Source organism: Oncorhynchus nerka, linkage group LG2, assembly GCF_034236695.1.
Source record: "Oncorhynchus nerka isolate Pitt River linkage group LG2, Oner_Uvic_2.0, whole genome shotgun sequence".
Lineage (NCBI taxonomy): Eukaryota > Metazoa > Chordata > Actinopteri > Salmoniformes > Salmonidae > Oncorhynchus > Oncorhynchus nerka.
Window position 1 is genome coordinate 64,869,102 of NC_088397.1, and position 18,692 is coordinate 64,887,793.

Consider the following 18,692-nt stretch of genomic DNA (forward strand, 5'->3'; position numbering starts at 1 on the left):
AGGGGAGAGGTTGTGTCTTTTAAGTGTTTGGAATGCAACCTAATTTCCACAAGTTAATCTAACTATGGGGAAGTGAATAACGGGCCTCATTGCCAAAATCCCAAGTATCCCTTCAATCTTTTTATCCTTGAACGTTAGGCCTTTAACCGAAGCTGACAAGGTAAAAATCTGTTATGCCCCTGGCGAAGGCAGTTAACCCACTGTTCCCTGGTAGGCCGTCATTTAAATAAGAATTTGTTCTTACCTGACTTGCCTAGTTAAATAAAGGTTAAATAAAAAAATAAAAAACAGGGAGACCACAAGATGGACATCTCTTTTTCAAGTGAGCCCTGGCGAAATACAACTCGGAGACAGAACTGCTATAATAGTGAGCAAGCACATTTGGGTAATGAGAGCAGAATGTCTGAAACCTAACGAACCTAATTAAATAGTAATAAATACCAGCCATACATAATGCTTGTTTTTATGTAGAAAATATATATTTATAATGTGGTAATGATTTCTCTCATCCCATGTCAAAACATAATTTAGAAAGGTAGGCCTACATTACATTCAATGTGCACTCTCTGGTGTCCGTGTTTAAAACGATGCAGACATTATTACGCACTGCATTATCTTTATGCAATGACGCCACCTATTGTATATTTACTGCAACTACAGTGGCAGTAATGGGCCCACCGACTGCAGTATCTTCTTTCCACCACCAGGTCGCTGTCATTCTGCAGACAAAGATGGCGGTGCGGAAGAAAGACGGCGGCCCGAACGTAAAATATTTCGAAACGTCTGATACCGTCTCGCAATTCGACAATGTCCGCGTTTGGTTGGGCAAGAATTATAAAAAGGTACTGCCTGTTTTTTTTGTTGCTAAAGTAATAAATACACGCATTCATATTATCATAAATGAAGGCGAGCAACCCTAACAGCAAAACGAGTGAGCAAAGAGAAAGGAGGGAGGGTGTGAGATGAGATGGGTTGCAGGATAGTTCAGCGGTTTAATCCACACATTCACGAGACTGAAACAAAAGGATGCTGCGAAAACGTCTTGGGGAAATTCCGCGTTGCAAATTATGAACATAAATCCATGTTACTACCCCCTTTTAGTAGAGGGGAATGAATGGCCTGTGTTGCAGGTTTTTGTTCAAGGGGAGGAAACCCAACTGGCTATCTAACGGTAATTTCATTGATTGCAGATGTCTATACTCCAGCTACCGCACCGGCAGCGGCAGCGCAAGTGCACAAATCCAGATGTTGAGCTGTCTTTTTACCGGCGCTTTCGGTTTTATCTTTCACCCCATTGCACGCCATGTTCTTTTAGGGCAATATATGCGCCTTGAGTTTTAATGACCCGCCCCCTTTTACCCCTTCCCAGATGGTGTGCAGAATTTTCTCATTATAGTGTTGCCAAAAAGCCCTGTCTATTGTCTCAGAGCATGCGCTCAGCTCTACCATTCTCAACCTGGCCCAGACAGAAAGAATGCAAAGATTCACGTAAAGAAACCTGTTGTTTCTTTGACCATCAAATTAATTCTGCTTTTGTTAATTGTAGTGTTCAAACTGTCAAAGTTCTATGGTGGATATAGAAAAAAAAATCCTATTCTCTCTCTCGCTATCGCACATGCACACACAAACTAAACTTAAGTTACAATGTCTATTTATTCTGACATTTCCATGTTAATCCTCTCTCTCTCATCCCTCAGTACATCCAGGCGGAGCCCCCCACCAACAAGTCTCTGTCCAGCCTGGTGGTCCAGCTACTGCAGTTTCAGGAGGAGGTGTTCGGACGACATGTCAGCAACCCACCTCTCACCAGGCTGCCGGTATAAACATACACACACACAATTGGGTATTGTGCTTCCCCTATTACACTATTCTAGGGCTCGCGAGTGGTTCAGCGGTCTAAGGCACTGTATCTCAGTGCTAGAAGCGTCACTACAGACCCTGGTTTGATTCCAGGCTGTATCACAACCGCCCGTGATTGGGAGTCCCATAGGGTGGCGCAGCGTCGTCCGGGTTAGGGTTTGGCGGGGTAGGCCATCATTGTAAATAAGAATTTGTTCTTAACTGACTTACCTAGTTAAATAAAGGTTACATATATTTTTTTTTAAAGAAGATTGTATCTAACCCTCTGTCTTTTTGTTCAGATGAAGAGTTTCCTGGACTTTAAGTCTGGTGGGGCTCTCTGCCACATTCTGGCAGCAGCCTACAAGTTCAAGAGTGATCAGGGCTGGTAAGAGTTTCATTAACGTCATTAGATTTTGTTTGACTCACTGCACATACATTCCCTTCAAATTAATTGAACCCAGTTGTATAGTTGAAAAGTTCTGTTTAAGATTAAACAAAATAGAATGATCCTTGAGATGTTTTCATTTTGACAATGATGTATTTTTATTGAAATATTTGACGAGGTTCTTTGAGATTTTTTACTCCTGTCTGTCTTCATGGCAGGCGCAGGTTTGACTTTCAGAATCCTTCTCGGATGGACCGCAATGTGGAGATGTTCATGACTATCGAGAAATCCCTGGTACAGGTCAGTCTGCCGTGTTCTTCTTTGGAAAACTATTTATTTATCTATTGTTCTGTGTCCCTCTCTTTCTTATTCACTCTCTCTTTCTTATTCAGCCTTTCTTTCTTATTCACTCTCTTTCTTATTCACTCTCTCTTTCTTATTCACTCTCTCTTTCTTATTCACTCTCTCTTTCTTATTCACTCTCTCTTTCTTATTCACTCTCTCTTTCTTATTCACTCTCTCTTTCTTATTCACTCTCTCTTTCTTATTCACCCTCTCTTTCTTATTCACTCTCTCTTTCTTATTCACTCTCTCTTTCTTATTCACTCTCTCTTTCTTATTCACCCTCTCTTTCTTATTCACTCTCTCTTTCTTATTCACTCTCTCTTTCTTATTCACTCTCTCTTTCTTATTCACTCTCTCTTTCTTATTCACTCTCTCTTTCTTATTCACCCTCTCTTTCTTATTCACTCTCTCTTTCTTATTCACTCTCTCTTTCTTATTCACCCTCTCTTTCTTATTCACCCTCTCTTTCTTATTCTCTCTCTCTTTCTTATTCACTCTCTCTTTCTTATTCACTCTCTCTTATTCACTCTCTCTTATTCACTCTCTCTTTCTTATTCACTCTCTCTTATTCACTCTCTCTTTCTTATTCACCCTCTCTTTCTTATTCACTCTCTCTTTCTTATTCACTCTCTCTTTCTTATTCACCCTCTCTTTCTTAATCACTCTCTCTTTCTTAATCACTCTCTCTTATTCACTCTCTCTTTCTTATTCACTCTCTCTTTCTTATTCACTCTCTCTTTCTTATTCACTCTCTCTTTCTTATTCACTCTCTCTTATTCACTCTCTCTTTCTTATTCACTCTCTCTTTCTTATTCACTCTCTCTTCACTCTCTCTTTCTTATTCACTCTCTCTTTCTTATTCATTCTCTCTTTCCTATTCACTCTCTCTTTCTTATTCACTCTCTCTTTCCTATTCACTCTCTCTTTCTTATTCACTCTCTCTTTCCTATTCACTCTCTCTTTCTTATTCACTCTCTCTTTCCTATTCACTCTCTCTTTCTTATTCACTCTCTCTTTCCTATTCACTCTCTCTTTCTTATTCACTCTCTCTTTCCTATTCACTCTCTCTTTCTTATTCACTCTCTCTTTCTTATTCACTCTCTCTTATTCACTCTCTCTTTCTTATTCACTCTCTCTTTCTTATTCACTCTCTCTTCACTCTCTCTTTCCTATTCACTCTCTCTTTCTTATTCACTCTCTCTTTCTTATTCACTCTCTCTTTCCTATTCACTCTCTCTTTCCTATTCACTCTCTCTTTCTTATTCACTCTCGCTTTCTTATTCACTCTCTCTCTCTCTTTCTTGCCATCTGTTGATTAGAACAACTGTCTGAGTCGACCAGTGATCTACCTGAGCTCTGACATTGAGGCCAAGCTGCTGGGGAAACTGAAGGACATAATCAAGAGGCACCAGGTAGGCTTGTCTTCACTGACCTAGTGACGAAACTGTATATGGAGTACACATACAGTGCAATACAATACAACACAACATACAAACACAGTTAAGCAGAGTTTGTTTGCTGCCAGCAGGGCTCAGTGACTGAAGACAAGACATGCAGCTCCCATGTGGTGGTTCCCATCCCTGCCAGTCTTGAGGAGGGTGAGTCAGTCTAACATTAAGGATCAACCGTGCCCTTGAGCAAGGCACTTAACCTTAATTGCTCTGTATAAGAGCATCTACTAAATGACAAAAATGTAGTGGCTTGAAAATGAGGCCCCTCCCTCTCTCTCTCACCAATCCCCTGGTTGGTTCAGAGGAGTGGGTGCGTCCGGTGATGAAGAGAGACAAGCAGGTGCTGCTCCACTGGGGATACTCTCCTGACAGGTAGGTACTGTCCATACTGGGGCCTCAGCCTGACACAGTCAACTCAATCTTAGCCTTTAGCAGCACAGCATGCTTTAACACCTGTGATACTGACACTATTGAGTAAAGTCAAACAGTGAATGTACACTAACATGCTCTCTAAACCCATACCCACATCTCCTTTACCTATTCATACACCACGACAAAAGCAAACAGTTCCACACTGTTTTTCTCAGCCTGTGTCATAGCACCATGTTGTGACATGTAGTGCACTAGGCTGACACTAGTCTCTGACCTCCATCTGACCTCTGTCCCCTGCTGCTCAGCTATGACACCTGGATCTCAGCCAGTGAGGTGGAGGCAGCTGTGGAAGATCCGCCCAGCCCAGAGAAACCCAGGAAGGTCAGCACACATAGCTTTCTTCCTCTCTCTCTGTGTGTAAAGGGCTGTGCCCAAAATCGCTCTTTCCTACTAATTACAAACATTCTCTACTATGTACTAACCATACTACGTAGCCTACTATTTAGAACATCCTGATAGTACCCGTCATTCATTCGTTTTGGACAGCTCGCCTCATCCCCTTGTCAAACACACTTGGGTCTGAAATAGACAATTCTCGTCCTCAATAGCATGCAGCTAATTCGTATTAGATGAAGAGCAGAAATTAATATGACATCCTTACATTTAAAGCATACAACATTTTTGAAATCTCATATACCATAAAACTTTCTATTCGCATATATACAGTAATCAGCGTACTATTTATTATGCCGTACTATTTATTATGCAAGTACCGGTATCCGGACACGGCTCTCTCTGTCTCTCATATATACATGTAAGAAATTATTAACATATATACATGTTTATGACCAGAGTGCGAATTACACCGTGATATTCGGGGGGGGGGGTCTATATGAATTTGTTTTATGGGCCTAATAATAAAGATATCATTTAATGGTAGAAATGAATTACCTTTCAATGTGGCATGGGCACAACCAGTCACAGTGTTTTCATCTGTTTGTCAAACAAATTACTTCAAAAAGTATGCATGTTCAACCACTCCAAAACAATCCAAACAGTGCATCGCATGTACACTTACGCCATTACAAAACACCAAACAGTGTGCCTAATGACATTCAGCCATTGATAAGACCTACAATTGATGCATCTCGCTGATAAATTCAACTTTTTTGTAGGCTGAAAAGTTGGGACGCTGAAACTGTTCCGGGGAAAACGGCAAGGATCACCCAAATACACACGCTCAATTTACTACTCTAGGCTACAAATTGTAGGCCTGTTACCATGAACTTCAAATAGGCCTACCGGTAGCCAGTGTTGTAGTGGTATTTGGACACTTTTATTGTAATATTTACCACTGTAAAACATATTTACAACTACATTTTAAGCAAATAGTATAATATTAAATTAGCATAATTTAGAGACCCCTCCAAAGTTGGACTTTTGTTGCATTTAGGAGAGCTAATGTCTCATTCAGAGGAACTGAGCCCCTCCTGGCTCCCCTGTAATTCACACCCTGTTTATGACATCATTAAAAACTGTGTTTCTTCAGGTCCATGCCAAGTGGATCCTGGACCTGGACCAGTTTAATGAGTGGATGAATGAGGAGGACTATGAGGTCGGAGAGGGGGGCCCCAAGAGGAAGAGGATCTCAGCCAAGACCCTGACGGACGAGGTGACCACCCCAGGGGACGAGCGCCGGGACAAGAAGCCCGGCAGCGCCAAGAAGAGGAAGCGCTCACCCTCCCCCTCGCCCACTCCAACATCCCAGGAGAGCAAGAAGAAGAACACCAAGAAAGGGTATGTGTGTGTGTGTGTGTGTGTGTGTGTGTGTGCTACCCTATTACCCTTTGTTTACTACTGTATAGTCCAGCCCAGGATGATGCCCTTTGTAGAGGTGTCATTGGGAGATCTGTAGATTGCTGACACACACTATGACTAAGAAATACTAGCCTTTAGATGCTATACACTATGACTGACTTTGTGTGTGTGTGTGTGTGTGTGTGTGTGTGTGTGTGTGTGTGTGTGTGTGTGTGTGTGTGTGTGTGTGTGTGTGCGTGCGTGCGTGCGTGCGTGCGTGTGTGTGTGTGTGTGTGTTTGTGTAGGCCCACCACCCCGTACACTAAGTCTAAGCGAGGCCAGAGAGAGGAGGAGCCAGAGGATCTGACTAAAGATCTGGATGAACCATCACCTGTACCTGCTGTAGAGGAGGTCACCCTACCTAAGACAGGTACACAACACACACACATGTACAATACATATGACATTTTGTTAGTGAACATTCTAACTCACACATACACTTTATTATGTACGATTTTGACTTAGCCCATTGGCTTATCCTCCTGATATTTACGCTGGTTGAAACATCAGTATCATCATTGTGACTGAAGGTCAGGGGTTGAACTAAAGTCACAGGAAATGCAACCCCCCTCTCTGTCTCTGTCTCTCTGTAGCCAACACTAAGAAAGACTCTGAGTTGACACCAGTGAAAGGAGGTACCATGACAGACCTGGGTGAGTTCCCTGAACTACTTCATCAATACAATACTTTCTATATTTGTCCATATGTACAGATTATTTAAATGTTTTGCTGTCACAGTATCCAACCTGATGCACAACCCACACATCACATCATAACTTTACATCTCAGTGTATACACTGTCTGCAGGGAGAGGTCACTATATTTTAGCTTAATCTATCCTTTCTGTCCCCCTATGTTCATTATCTCCTCTTTTATCTCTTGAACAGATGAGCAAGAGGATGAATCCATGGAAACTGCAGAAAAGGAGGAGGAGGAGGGCTCTCCGAGTGTGAAAGGAGAGCCAGTGAAAGGGTCGGACCTCCATGAGGACAACGTGACTGAGCAGACCCACCACATCATCATTCCCAGCTACGCTGCCTGGTTTGACTATAACAGGTAGGCTACACATCCCCCCCACCCCCGGATCATCAGCCTTATAGTGTTACGCTTTAGAGTTTGTTTCGTGCAATTCTACACATTTGGCCATGGGGTGTTGAGAAGATTTGACAATTTTATAACTAACTTCATGCAATTCTACTCATTGTGCCATGGAGTAGAGAGGACAATGAGCTGTTTTAAAGCACATTTCCTACAGTTCTACACATTTTGCCATAGGGTGGAGAGAAATGTTTGCAGTTTATAATATAATATCTGAGTGAGACTAACTAAATCAATGTGGGTCCCCTGGGCGGTAATTCGACCATAACAAGTTTAGATACCTGTCCGCTAAACTAACTTAGCAATCCAAGAACTGTTAGCTGACATGGTTAACTATCAGTGACTGACATAAAAAGAAAAAAGCTGCTGATGAAATTGAACCTTGTGTATTCTACTATTCCCTAACTGGGGGGGATTGATCCGAGGGTGGGAGCTGCCAGTTGCCCATCCCTGTTCTAGAGAGATGCTCTTAAATGGTATAGCTAGTCTACTGTATGTTAACCTCGTTCTCTCTTTCCCAGTGTCCATGCTATTGAGCGCAGAGCCCTCCCAGAGTTTTTCAATGGCAAGAACAAATCCAAAACCCCTGAGATGTGAGTAAACCCATGCTAACATATTATTATTACACATGCCTAGCTTATGCACTCCTCTGTGTTATGCATAAAACAACATCTTTCACACAGCTTTAAGGTTAGGAGTGACTTAACTGTATATTCACTGACAATAATCTCTATCTCTCCTCTATCTCTCCACAGTTACCTGGCCTACAGGAACTTCATGATTGACACGTACAGGCTGAACCCGCAGGAGTACCTCACCTCCACCGCTTGTCGTAGGAACCTGGCCGGAGACGTGTGTGCCATCATGAGGTTAGGGGGACTCGCTGCACACGGACATTTACAACAGTCACATTACAGTTTACTCCGTTTTGTAATTCTTATAAGAAGAGTATAATACTAGCTTCATGAAACCAGACCGCTGCGCTCAGATCAGGCTGGTTTAACACTGTAGAACAAGGGTGTCAAACGAATTTTGCCCCGGGGGCCACATTCGGTCTTCAACGAGGTCTGGAGGGCCGCACTGAAAATGGATTATATTTCCTCGCCGTCAAAATGTGCAAAAATTAGTCCTCTGGTCATCATGGAATTTTCGATGCTGCCTGACTGTCTAGCTTTCATTTGGTTGATTAGAGAGATGGACACGGTCAAGAAACTGTATGAATGTAGGTCCATTATCATTTCCACACAGTTTCCATTTGGTTTTAGACATTTTAAAGTTTATTGAGTAAAAAAAAAAAACTTTAGACCAGATTTGACACCCCTGCTGTAGTACATTGTGTACACACTGTCATTGTTGTGTATTCTTTTCTTTTCATCTACTTCCTGCAGTAACATTTACCTCCTCCTCTCCTCAGGGTGCATGCATTCTTGGAGCAGTGGGGTCTGATCAACTACCAGGTGGACTCAGAGAGCCGGCCCACCCCCATGGGCCCCCCGCCCACCTCCCACTTCCACGTCCTGGCTGACACCCCTTCCAGCCTGGTGCCCCTGCAGCCCAAGGCATCTCAGGTACACACACACACACACACACACACACACACACACACACACACACACACACACACACACACACACACACACACAAATAAACACATGTGCACGCACAAACACAAATTGCATCTATATTTTGGTTCTAGATGTCTCTATTTGACTGTAGCTTCACTCCACTTACCTTCTCTCTCTGTCCCCTCTAGACTCCGGCAGCCCAGCAGATTCTGTCATTCCCAGATAAGGTGAAGGAAAAGCAGCCAGTCGACCTGCAGAACTTTGGCCTGAGGACAGACATGTACAGCAAGAAGACTGGGCCTCCTAAGGTATGGCTCACAACACTGCAGGACTGATGAGGATCATAATGCACTGTATAGCTAACTATTAAAGAGTAGTGAGGTGTTTCAGTGATATTACTTCTTCCTGTCTACAGAGTAAGACTGCTGCCAATGCCATGCGAGACTGGACCGAACAGGAGACACTACTGCTGCTAGAGGTAACTAACAGCTGTCTCCTCCACTTTATTACCATTCAACAGAATGGTTCAACAAAAGGCCCTTTAAATCCAAATAAACTTCAAATTGAAAACATGTTGAGAGGAACAAAAACACACAAAGCACTTATCTGAAAACAAAATCTAAGGCTTAATATAACATTATAATTATTAATATCAATCATATCATCCCTCCCCTTTCAGGGTCTGGAGATGTACAAGGATGACTGGAACAAGGTGTCAGAGCACGTGGGCTCACGTACCCAGGACGAGTGTATCCTGCACTTCCTGCGTCTGCCCATTGAGGACCCATACCTGGAGGACATGTCCTCGTCCCTGGGCCCCCTGGCCTACCAGCCCGTCCCCTTCAGCCAGGCAGGCAACCCCGTCATGAGCACCGTGGCCTTCCTGGCCTCCGTGGTGGACCCCCGCGTGGCCTCCGCAGCCGCCAAGTCTGCCCTGGGTGAGGGGTCAACTCACTAACTAACCGTCGGTCAGATCACACAGTAAAGACTGGCCTGATTTGTGTCAGATAACTGTTTAGTTAACCATTATTTACCAGGCGGTGTCTTGAAGTTTAAAAAAAAACTTCTCTCAAGAGAGACATTTTAGAGATGGATTGTGTATTGGGTGTAGCGTTCAGCTGTTTCTCTCTTCTCTCTCTCTCAGAGGAGTTTTCCCGTATGAAGGAGGAGGTCCCAGCAGCACTGGTGGAGGCCCATGTGAGGAGGGTGGAGGAGGCGGCGCGGGCCAGTGGCAGACAGGACCCCCTCTACGGCCTGGAGGGCAGCGGCATTGCAGGCACCAGCCTGGAGGAAGGAGACAAACCTGGTACAGCTTCCATCTACTATTATCTAAAACTATAGTCGTCTTTGGTCATGTTTCCACATAAGTATGTATGTCAATAGTTTATCAATCTGAATTGAAAAACGAGTTGCAGGTGGGGTAGACGTAAGGCTGGCTGACAACTCATCTGTCTTTTCTCTGCCTCCAGAAGAGAGCAGTGAGGAGAGTAAGAGTGACAGCCAATCCAGTGAGGAGAAGAGGGAGACCAAGGTATGGTGTCTGTTTGGACTTCTACTGTACCTGTGTTTGCGTGGTCGAGTCTTCTGGCAAACCAGTTCTGAATTGTCTATGTTGTGATGATCGATACTCAAGTATCAGTAAGGACGGCCTCCCGAGTGGCACGGCCTTCCGGGTTAGGGGAGGGTTTGGCCGGCAGGGATATTCTTGTCCCATCACGCACTAGCGACTCCTGTGGCGGGCCGGATGCAATGCACGCTGACACGGTCGCCAGATGCACAGTGTTTCCTCTGACACTCCTCTGACACATTGGTGTGGCTGGCTTCCGGGTTAAGCGGGCATTGTGTCAAGAAGCAGTGCGGCTTGGCTGGGTTGTGTTTCGGAGGACGCACGACTCTCAAACTTCGCCTCTCCCGAATCCGTACGGGACTTGCAGCAATGAGACAAGACTGTAACTACCAATTGGATACCACGAAAAAGGGGTAAAAAAAATCAAGTATCAGTAAAGAGCTGACCTTGTTGTCCTTATCCCCATGGTGATAACAGGAGAATAAAGATGGAGCCATGGAAGAGGATGAGAAGCAAGGAGAAAACGGGAAGAAGGAGGAGGAGAGAGGGAGAGAGGGAGAAGGAGAGAGAGACCGAGAGTCTGAGAAGACAGAGACAGAGATGGGTAATGTTTATGTCTGTGACTGAATTTGAATGTCTCTGTAATCTCTGTAAAATAGTGGATTCTGTCTCTCTTTCTTAGATACTAAATTAAGTGTGATTTATATGTTTCCCACTCTGCATTAGGTGAGAGAGAGAAGGAGAAGGAAGGGAAGGAGGCCTTGGAGGAGGGCCAGAGAGAAGGAGAGAGCGAGGGCGAAAGGAAGGCGAAGGTGGAACGGGATGTGGGAGAGGGGAACCTGGCTACCGCTGCTGCCTCTGCTCTGGCTGCTGCTGCCGTCAAAGCCAAGGTCTGACCTCTGACCCTTGTTTAGCATGATGCCCCTAACCACAGATCTAGGATCAGATGCTGTATGTATCAAGCTTCTCAGAGTAGGAGTGCTGATCTACGATCAGTTTTGCCATAGTTCATACAATTACATTAGGAGGCACCTGATTCAAAATCAGCTCTCCTAGCCAATCCCCAGGGATTCAAAAATAGGCAGAGACTGCGGATCCGGAGGTAACCACCCCGTCCCGCCCACCTGGATCCCTTTTCCCCACAGCTGAAGATCTGAATCACGTTCTGATTCTGAAACGTCCATGCAGCGTCTGCATACCAATCATTTGATCTCAATCAGTTTCATGGGATATGCATTTAGATCTTATTGAGTTATACAGTGTTGTTTCCAAGTAGCCTACAAGTAAGCCTGTTCTGAATTATATACAGTGAAGCAAATTCTTTTGCAGATAGTGTTAAACTGTATAGCTTACCTGTGTTTAGTTTCAATCAAAGCACATATTTTGCCTAACACGCTGTTGAGGCCACATGAGAGAAAAATGTGACCGTTCGTACAATCATCCTAAAATCTCATAAGAAATGAGGTGGTATTTTTTGTCTTCCAGTATTGTTATACAGTCGGAAAGTATTCAGTCACCTTGATTTTTTCCACATTTTGTTACGTTACAGCCTTATTCTAAAATGTATTAAATTGTTGTATTTTTCATCAATATACACACAGTACCCCATATTGACAAAGAAAAAACTGTTTTTTAAGGAAATGTAATATCATATTTACATAAGTATTCAGACCCTTTACTCAATACTTTGTTGAAACACCTTTGGCAGTGATTACAGCCTTGAGGCTTCTTAGGTATGACGCTACAAGCTTGGCACACCTTTATGGTTAGGATCCAGGCTGTGTCACATCCGACGGTGATTGGGTGTCCCATAGGGCGGCACAATTGGCCCAGCGTTGGCCGGGGTAGGCCGTCATTGTAAATAAGAATTTGTTTTTAACTGACTTGCCTAGTTAAATAAAGGTTACATTTCTCTTCAGATCCTCTCAAGCTCTGTCAGGTTGGATGGGAGCGTTGCTGCACAGCTATTTTCAAGTCTCTCCAGAGATGTTCCATTGGGTTCAAGTCCGGGCTCTGGTTGGGCCACTCAAGGACATTAAGACTTGTCCCGAAGCCACTCCTGCTTTGTCTTGGCTGTGTGCTTATGGTCGTTGTCCAGTTGGAAGGTGAACCTTCACCCCAGTCCTTTAGGTGCCTTTTGGCGAACTCCAAGCGGGCTCTCATGTGCCTTTTACTGAGGAGTGGCTTCCGTCTGGCCACTCTACAATATAGGCCTGATTGGTGGAGTGCTGCAGATGGTTAGCCTTCTGTAAGTTTCTCCCATCTCCACAGAGGAACTCTGGAGCTCTGTCAGAGTGAACATTGGGTTCTTGGTCACCCTTTTCCCCCGACTGCTCAGTTTGGCCGGGCAGCCAGCTCTAGGAAGAGTCTTGGTGCTTCCAAAATTCTTCCATTTAAGAATGATGGAGGCCACTGTGTTCTTGGGGACCTTCAATGCTGCAGAAATGTTTTGGTACCCTTCCCCAGATCTGTGCCACGACACAATCCTGTCGCGGAGCTCTACGGACAATTCCTTCGACCTCATGGCTTGGTTTTTGCTCTGACATGCACTGTCAACTGTGGGACCTTATATAGACAGGTATGTGCCTTTCCAAATCATGTCCAATCAATTGAATATTCCACAGGTGGACTCTAATCAAGTTGTCAAAACATCAAGGATGATCAATGGAAACAGGATGCACCTGAGCTCAATTTCGAGTTTCATATCAAAGGGTCTGAATACTTATGTAAATAATGTTTTTATGTTTAGTATATTTTTTTCACTGTGCAAGAAAATACAAAAAAACAGTATGTTCAGTTCAGTATATGTCTGTGCTATTTTCACATACTAAAGATTATTTTCTCTACCCTTTCTCTCCCCTATGCTTCTTCTCTCTCTCTTCCTCTCCACCCCCCCCCCTCCCTCTCTGTCTTTCTCTCTCCATAGCACCTGGCTGCGGTGGAGGAGAGAAAGATCAAGTCTCTGGTGGCTCTGCTGGTGGAGACTCAGATGAAGAAGCTGGAGATCAAACTGAGACACTTTGAAGAGCTGGAGACTATCATGGACCGAGAGAGGGAGGCTGTGAGTCAGGCAGTAGCGAAGCATTATGGGGGATCTAGTTTAAGTGGACTAGTTGGTTTTGCTTTGTTGGTTGGACTACGCATTTACGTGTGTGTGTGTGTGTGTGTGTGTGTGTGTGTGTGTGTGTGTGTGTGTGTGTGTGTGTGTGTGTGTGTGTGTGTGTGTGTGTGTGTGTGTGTGTGTGTGTGTGTGTGTGTGTGTGTGTGTGTGTGTGTGTGTGTGTGTGTGTGTGTGTGTGTGTGTGTGTGTGTGTGTGTGTGTGTGTGTAGTTGGAGTACCAGAGGCAGCAGCTGCTGGCAGACCGTCAGTCGTTCCACATGGAGCAGTTGAAGTATGCAGAGATGAGGGCGCGTCAGCAGCACTTCCAACAGATCCAGCACCAGCAGCATAGCCAGACTGGAGGCCCACACCCCGCCCCGGCTCCCACGGGCCCCCACCACAGGGCCCCTCAGCCACCCAGTCCCAGCCGGCCCCCAGTATCCCTGCACCACAACCAGCTCCCAGCCCAGCACCCTCTGCCTCCTCCGTCCCCATGACTGGCCCTTCCTCTGCCCAGGCCCAGCCCACTGAGCCCCAGCCGACCCCCAGTGGTCCTCACTCCTCACCTCCCCGCCCGCCAGGCCACTCCAGCACCAACACCACCCCAACACTCCACGGTGAGTCACATTTTGTATTGACCAACTGTGAATTTTCAGTAATTACCTAATACTGTATGAAGGTGATCATGTGACCCATTGGAATTAACTTGAACTGTACTGTTGAATGTTTTTGCACTATGTTTGTGTTACACATCTCAAATTCTTCTCCTCTTTTTGAACCCAGAGTCCAGCGCCCCTGGGGATACACTCCACTCCTCAACTGCTGCTCCCACTCCACAGTGAAAAGAGAGAAAGAAAGAGAGAGAGGTAGGGAGAGAGAGGAGGGAGAGAGAGGACGGAAGAAGAGAGAGAGGTAGGGAGAGAGAGGTAGGGAGAGAGAGGAGGGAAGAAGAGAGAGAGGTAGGGAGAGAGAGGAGGGAGAGAGAGGAGGGAAAGAGAGAGGGAAGAAGAGAGAGAGACAGGAAAAAGGTCTTGGTAAACTGAATGACATTGACCACTTTGTACCTATGAATTCTGCCTGTATCATCTGAAAATGAAGAAGTCAAACTGAAGGAGATACAACAAACTTTGATCATTTTTAACATTTGGACTGGACGATTGACATGCGAAAGAAAAACAAAACAAAAACATTCCCTACCGGAATGAATATTAGGTGGAAACAACCCCCTTAAAATTACTCCCAACTAAAAAGAAAATGCAAATGAAGAGTTTTCAAACGAACAGTCTTCTTTTTACAGACATAAGTTGCTTAATTACTTTCACCCTTCACATCGGACCCAAGGTTAAACCAAGAGAGTATTGTCATGTAAATACGCCACCTGACCTGAGGATATGAAGAGAACTAAAGGACTCTTGTCTTAGCAGTCCTCTGAATAGTGGTGCTTTTGTTTTCTTCTATAGAGTACTGAGGGTCAGATGTTCCCAGCCATGTTCACAGACATACCTACCTACCTATTCTCCCAAGGTACCCTAGTAGGTACTTAGAATTGAAAGAAGATTTTTTTTTTTTTTTAAGAAAAAAGATTTGCACTTTGAAAATATGTTTCTCCGGCGGCCATATCTGAAGACAAATCATTATCAACTAAGGGCTCTATTCAATCAGATCCGCTTTAGACAACATCCGCAAAAGCTGTTGTTGTGGCTGTGTCAGAGGTGGAACTGCGTTAGAGCTGTCAAATAACACAAGTGGCTCCTGGCATTATACCTAAAGCGTACATTGCCATTGGCTGCATGAAGTAGCATTAAGGGCTTTATTCAATCCGCACCGCGGAAGTCCAGGTTTACACCATGATTGAAATTTAAAGGCAGTGTTCCCGCATTAGCAGAGACTGTGTTCACGGTAAACACTGCATATGTCGGCTCAATCGGAAAATACCATTACATTTCTATCCTGGAATCTGTAACACTTCAGCTTTACAGATTGAATAGAGCCCTACAAGAATACCATGCAGCGTTGTTTACAAGTTTGAATTCTGGAATGTGTGATGTAATCTACAACTCGATTAGGCTGATAGAAATCCTCATTATTTAGTTGAATGATTTTCAATTTGAGCGTCATTATTTCTATATAGCCTACATTTTCTCGTTCTGAACTTGTAATGTGAGACGGGTATGACTACCTGACAACGATCAAGAGTAGCTGCTCACCGATTTGACAGTTCCACCTCCAACACCGCCAAAACATCAGCTATGTGGGTGTCGGCTATCGCCGCTTAACGCTTGATCTGATTGAATCTAGGCCTAAATGGACCTGAAGCACATAACTGTTTTCTTGTTTTTAACTTTTACTAGGATGTCATAGTTTCGAAATATGAGATCATCAAGCTTTGTTGTCCTATGTTAGTGAATGTGGCGTTATAGAGCTTCGGGGTTGGCCTGTTGGTTAGATGTATCCTAAACTAAAAAGTATGTGTGAGGGCAATGAAAACGAATGGTATTACTCTTTGTAATAATATGTATTCCACTTGAAAACGGTCTCATCTGGCCCTACTGCCATTTCAGTTAGTAAGACTATGTACTGTTAACTGGATTTTCTGTTTACAATGCTGACAAATGATTCACTGCAATTTGAAGGGACAAAATCCCTATATGACTGAGCATTAGAAACCACTTAAAGTATTGATGAAAGGCAACATACTCCCAGAGTTACAGTGCCCCCGAAGACCCACAAGGACCAGGTCACAATGTTCTAAAAGTCCTCATTTTAAAGGGACAGTGCAGTCAAAAACTGTATTTTCCCTGTGTTTTATGTTTCCACACTGATGTTGGAATAATGCTGTAAAATTGTGAAAATTATGATAATGCCCTTTAGTGTAAGAGCTGTTTGAAAATGTAATCTTGTTTTGCAAGGGTGGGGTTTTGGACTACATGGCAACATCACCAGGCGGTTTAAGTTAATAGGCCAACAACAAAGAGAGTTTGCCCTCCTCTCTGCCAACAATAGCTAGTTTTCAGGTTACATGTCCCTCCCATTTGGCTCCTTTAATTAGTCCCCTCACTCAGACCACTTCGACAGTCCTAGCAAAATTCTTGCTTGAGAAATTGCTTTTAGCTAAGAAGCTAGTTTTGTTTGTTTTCTAAAATAATCAGGTACTTAATTGTTATCCAGAAATGATTTGATATTGAGATAAAAACATCTTCATTGGCCCTTCAACTCTATTTTGTTTTTGAACATTCATATCTGAAACACTTCTGAAACAGTTGGGCTTTCATAGAGCAGATCGTAATCATAAGACAAGCAGTAACTAACTACACAGATATGATTTGGATTCTGTCAGTATGTCCAGTATGGCTCGTCAGTATCAGTCAATCATACCATTGTAAAGATTATACTCTAAAGTAATGACTGGATGTAGGCTCCAGAAGAACCCTATTAGCAACTTCAGACATAAGACATCACCGTCACAACTCTTCCTTCATTGATAAACCAACATCCTTTTTAATCATGTTTGCCATTTTCTCCATATAAGTCAGTGGGGTGTAGCCGGAGTTTTGGATGTTCGGGAAATCCAGATTTTTATAGTTTGTGTTTTTCCAATGACAGGTCCAACTCACCTGAAGTGATTACTATGTAATGGAAGTGGCTTTAATGTTACAAAAGAACTGTGCAAGTCAAGGGATCTCAAAAGTCACATCAGTTTATAGAGAATTCTGTCCATTAATATTTGTAACAATATCTTTATGTATCCTATCTATTTTTATATTTTTTGACTGTCAGGTTTTCCATCTTGTTTCTTTGATATTACTGTTTGCATCTAATTGCTGTATTTTTGTAACCTCTCTCACTGTCATGTGCGTGGTCCTAATAGGTCACAATGACCTGTCAGTCAGTGTGACTGTGAGCATGGGTGTGAATGCATGCCATGAAGATCTCTATCCCCTAAGAGTTCCATCAGTTCCATCGCCCCTCCCCCCAGTGTTTGATAAGGGCTGAGGGATTGTGATGCTCATAGTTTGGTATGTCTGTATGAGAACACGCACCAGCACATCACACACATTCTGACAGTGTCATATATACTCTGATGAAACTTGTCCAGATAGCCAGTGTTAGAAACTTCACTAGTCGTGACCATGGATGGACTGCTTTGGTCTCCATTGTGTGGATTTCGTGATATGAAATACATGTCTGTCCAGTTTGTTTTTCATGATTGCATTGATTACACAGTAGAAATGAACCTTTCCTCAGTTAAACCGTTACCGAATTAGTGTCAGTTGCTCTGCAGTTCATATAAAAAAAAAATGGTTTTACTTACAAAAAGTTTTTAAAAACCATGTAATAAATGTGACATGTGTACAGTTTGGTCATTGTTGCCATCTTGACTGTACCATGGCAAACTTCAAGCTATGACAATTGTCTTCAGTGTAGTTCACTAAGAATTTTTGGCAGTATGACTATGCTCTAAACACTCATTCCTTACGTGAAGGAAGACATCTTTCACTGGTTGTTGTTACATTAGGCCTACGGAAATAATCCAACGCTCCATCTGCACTGCAGGCACCGCAAGGGGGCAGGCTGAGTGGCATCTTCCATACAGGGTCCCCCTATGCATGGGACAAGTGCGTCTTGAACATTACGGTTTATTTTCCACTGAACCATCACCTAGTACTAACAGACACCCTGCAGACTAGAGACCAAGCAATCACCTTACCATACAAGGCCTACTGCCTCAGGGCAGCTAGTAGACTCATACCTGCATTACCATAAAAAGGGCTAGTGTAAGTACTGCAAATACCATAGAGGGCCACTGCAATAAAACATACCCATCTTACCATAGCACTACTGCAAAAAAGAAACTATGACAATGCTGAGTAGGCCTTACATTACAGCCCTGTTGAATAATATTCAAATTACCTTTACATTTGAGAGAACGCCAGCATAGAGGTTTGTTCCCTGAAGTTATCAAATGGATATACCACTTCCTAGGTTCCATGGTGTCACCTCAAAACACATGCATTCTAATAGCCAGAATGGTCCTGGACATGTAGCCAGAATGTCTAGGTATCTGGACCATCCCAGACATAACCAGAATGGCTTAAAATGGTCTAGTAAG

General features: G+C 43.6%; 1 protein-coding gene across 1 annotated transcript; it reads left to right on the top strand.

The window, feature by feature from the left end:
* The first annotated feature begins 731 nt into the window (after nt 1–731).
* On the top strand, nt 732–17,986 carry LOC115139763 (SWI/SNF complex subunit SMARCC2-like). The gene is given in 26 exon segments (XM_029677541.2): nt 732–842; nt 1,698–1,817; nt 2,142–2,227; nt 2,446–2,527; nt 3,892–3,984; nt 4,101–4,170; nt 4,326–4,395; nt 4,701–4,776; nt 5,945–6,192; nt 6,498–6,622; nt 6,846–6,905; nt 7,140–7,308; nt 7,872–7,943; nt 8,106–8,219; nt 8,765–8,918; nt 9,104–9,223; nt 9,331–9,393; nt 9,595–9,853; nt 10,060–10,221; nt 10,385–10,446; nt 10,960–11,086; nt 11,209–11,372; nt 13,409–13,543; nt 13,813–13,951; nt 13,954–14,199; nt 14,366–17,986. Coding segments are annotated over 26 exon segments (3,186 nt in total). The 3' UTR covers nt 14,425–17,986.
* Nucleotides 17,987–18,692: the final 706 nt, after the last annotated feature.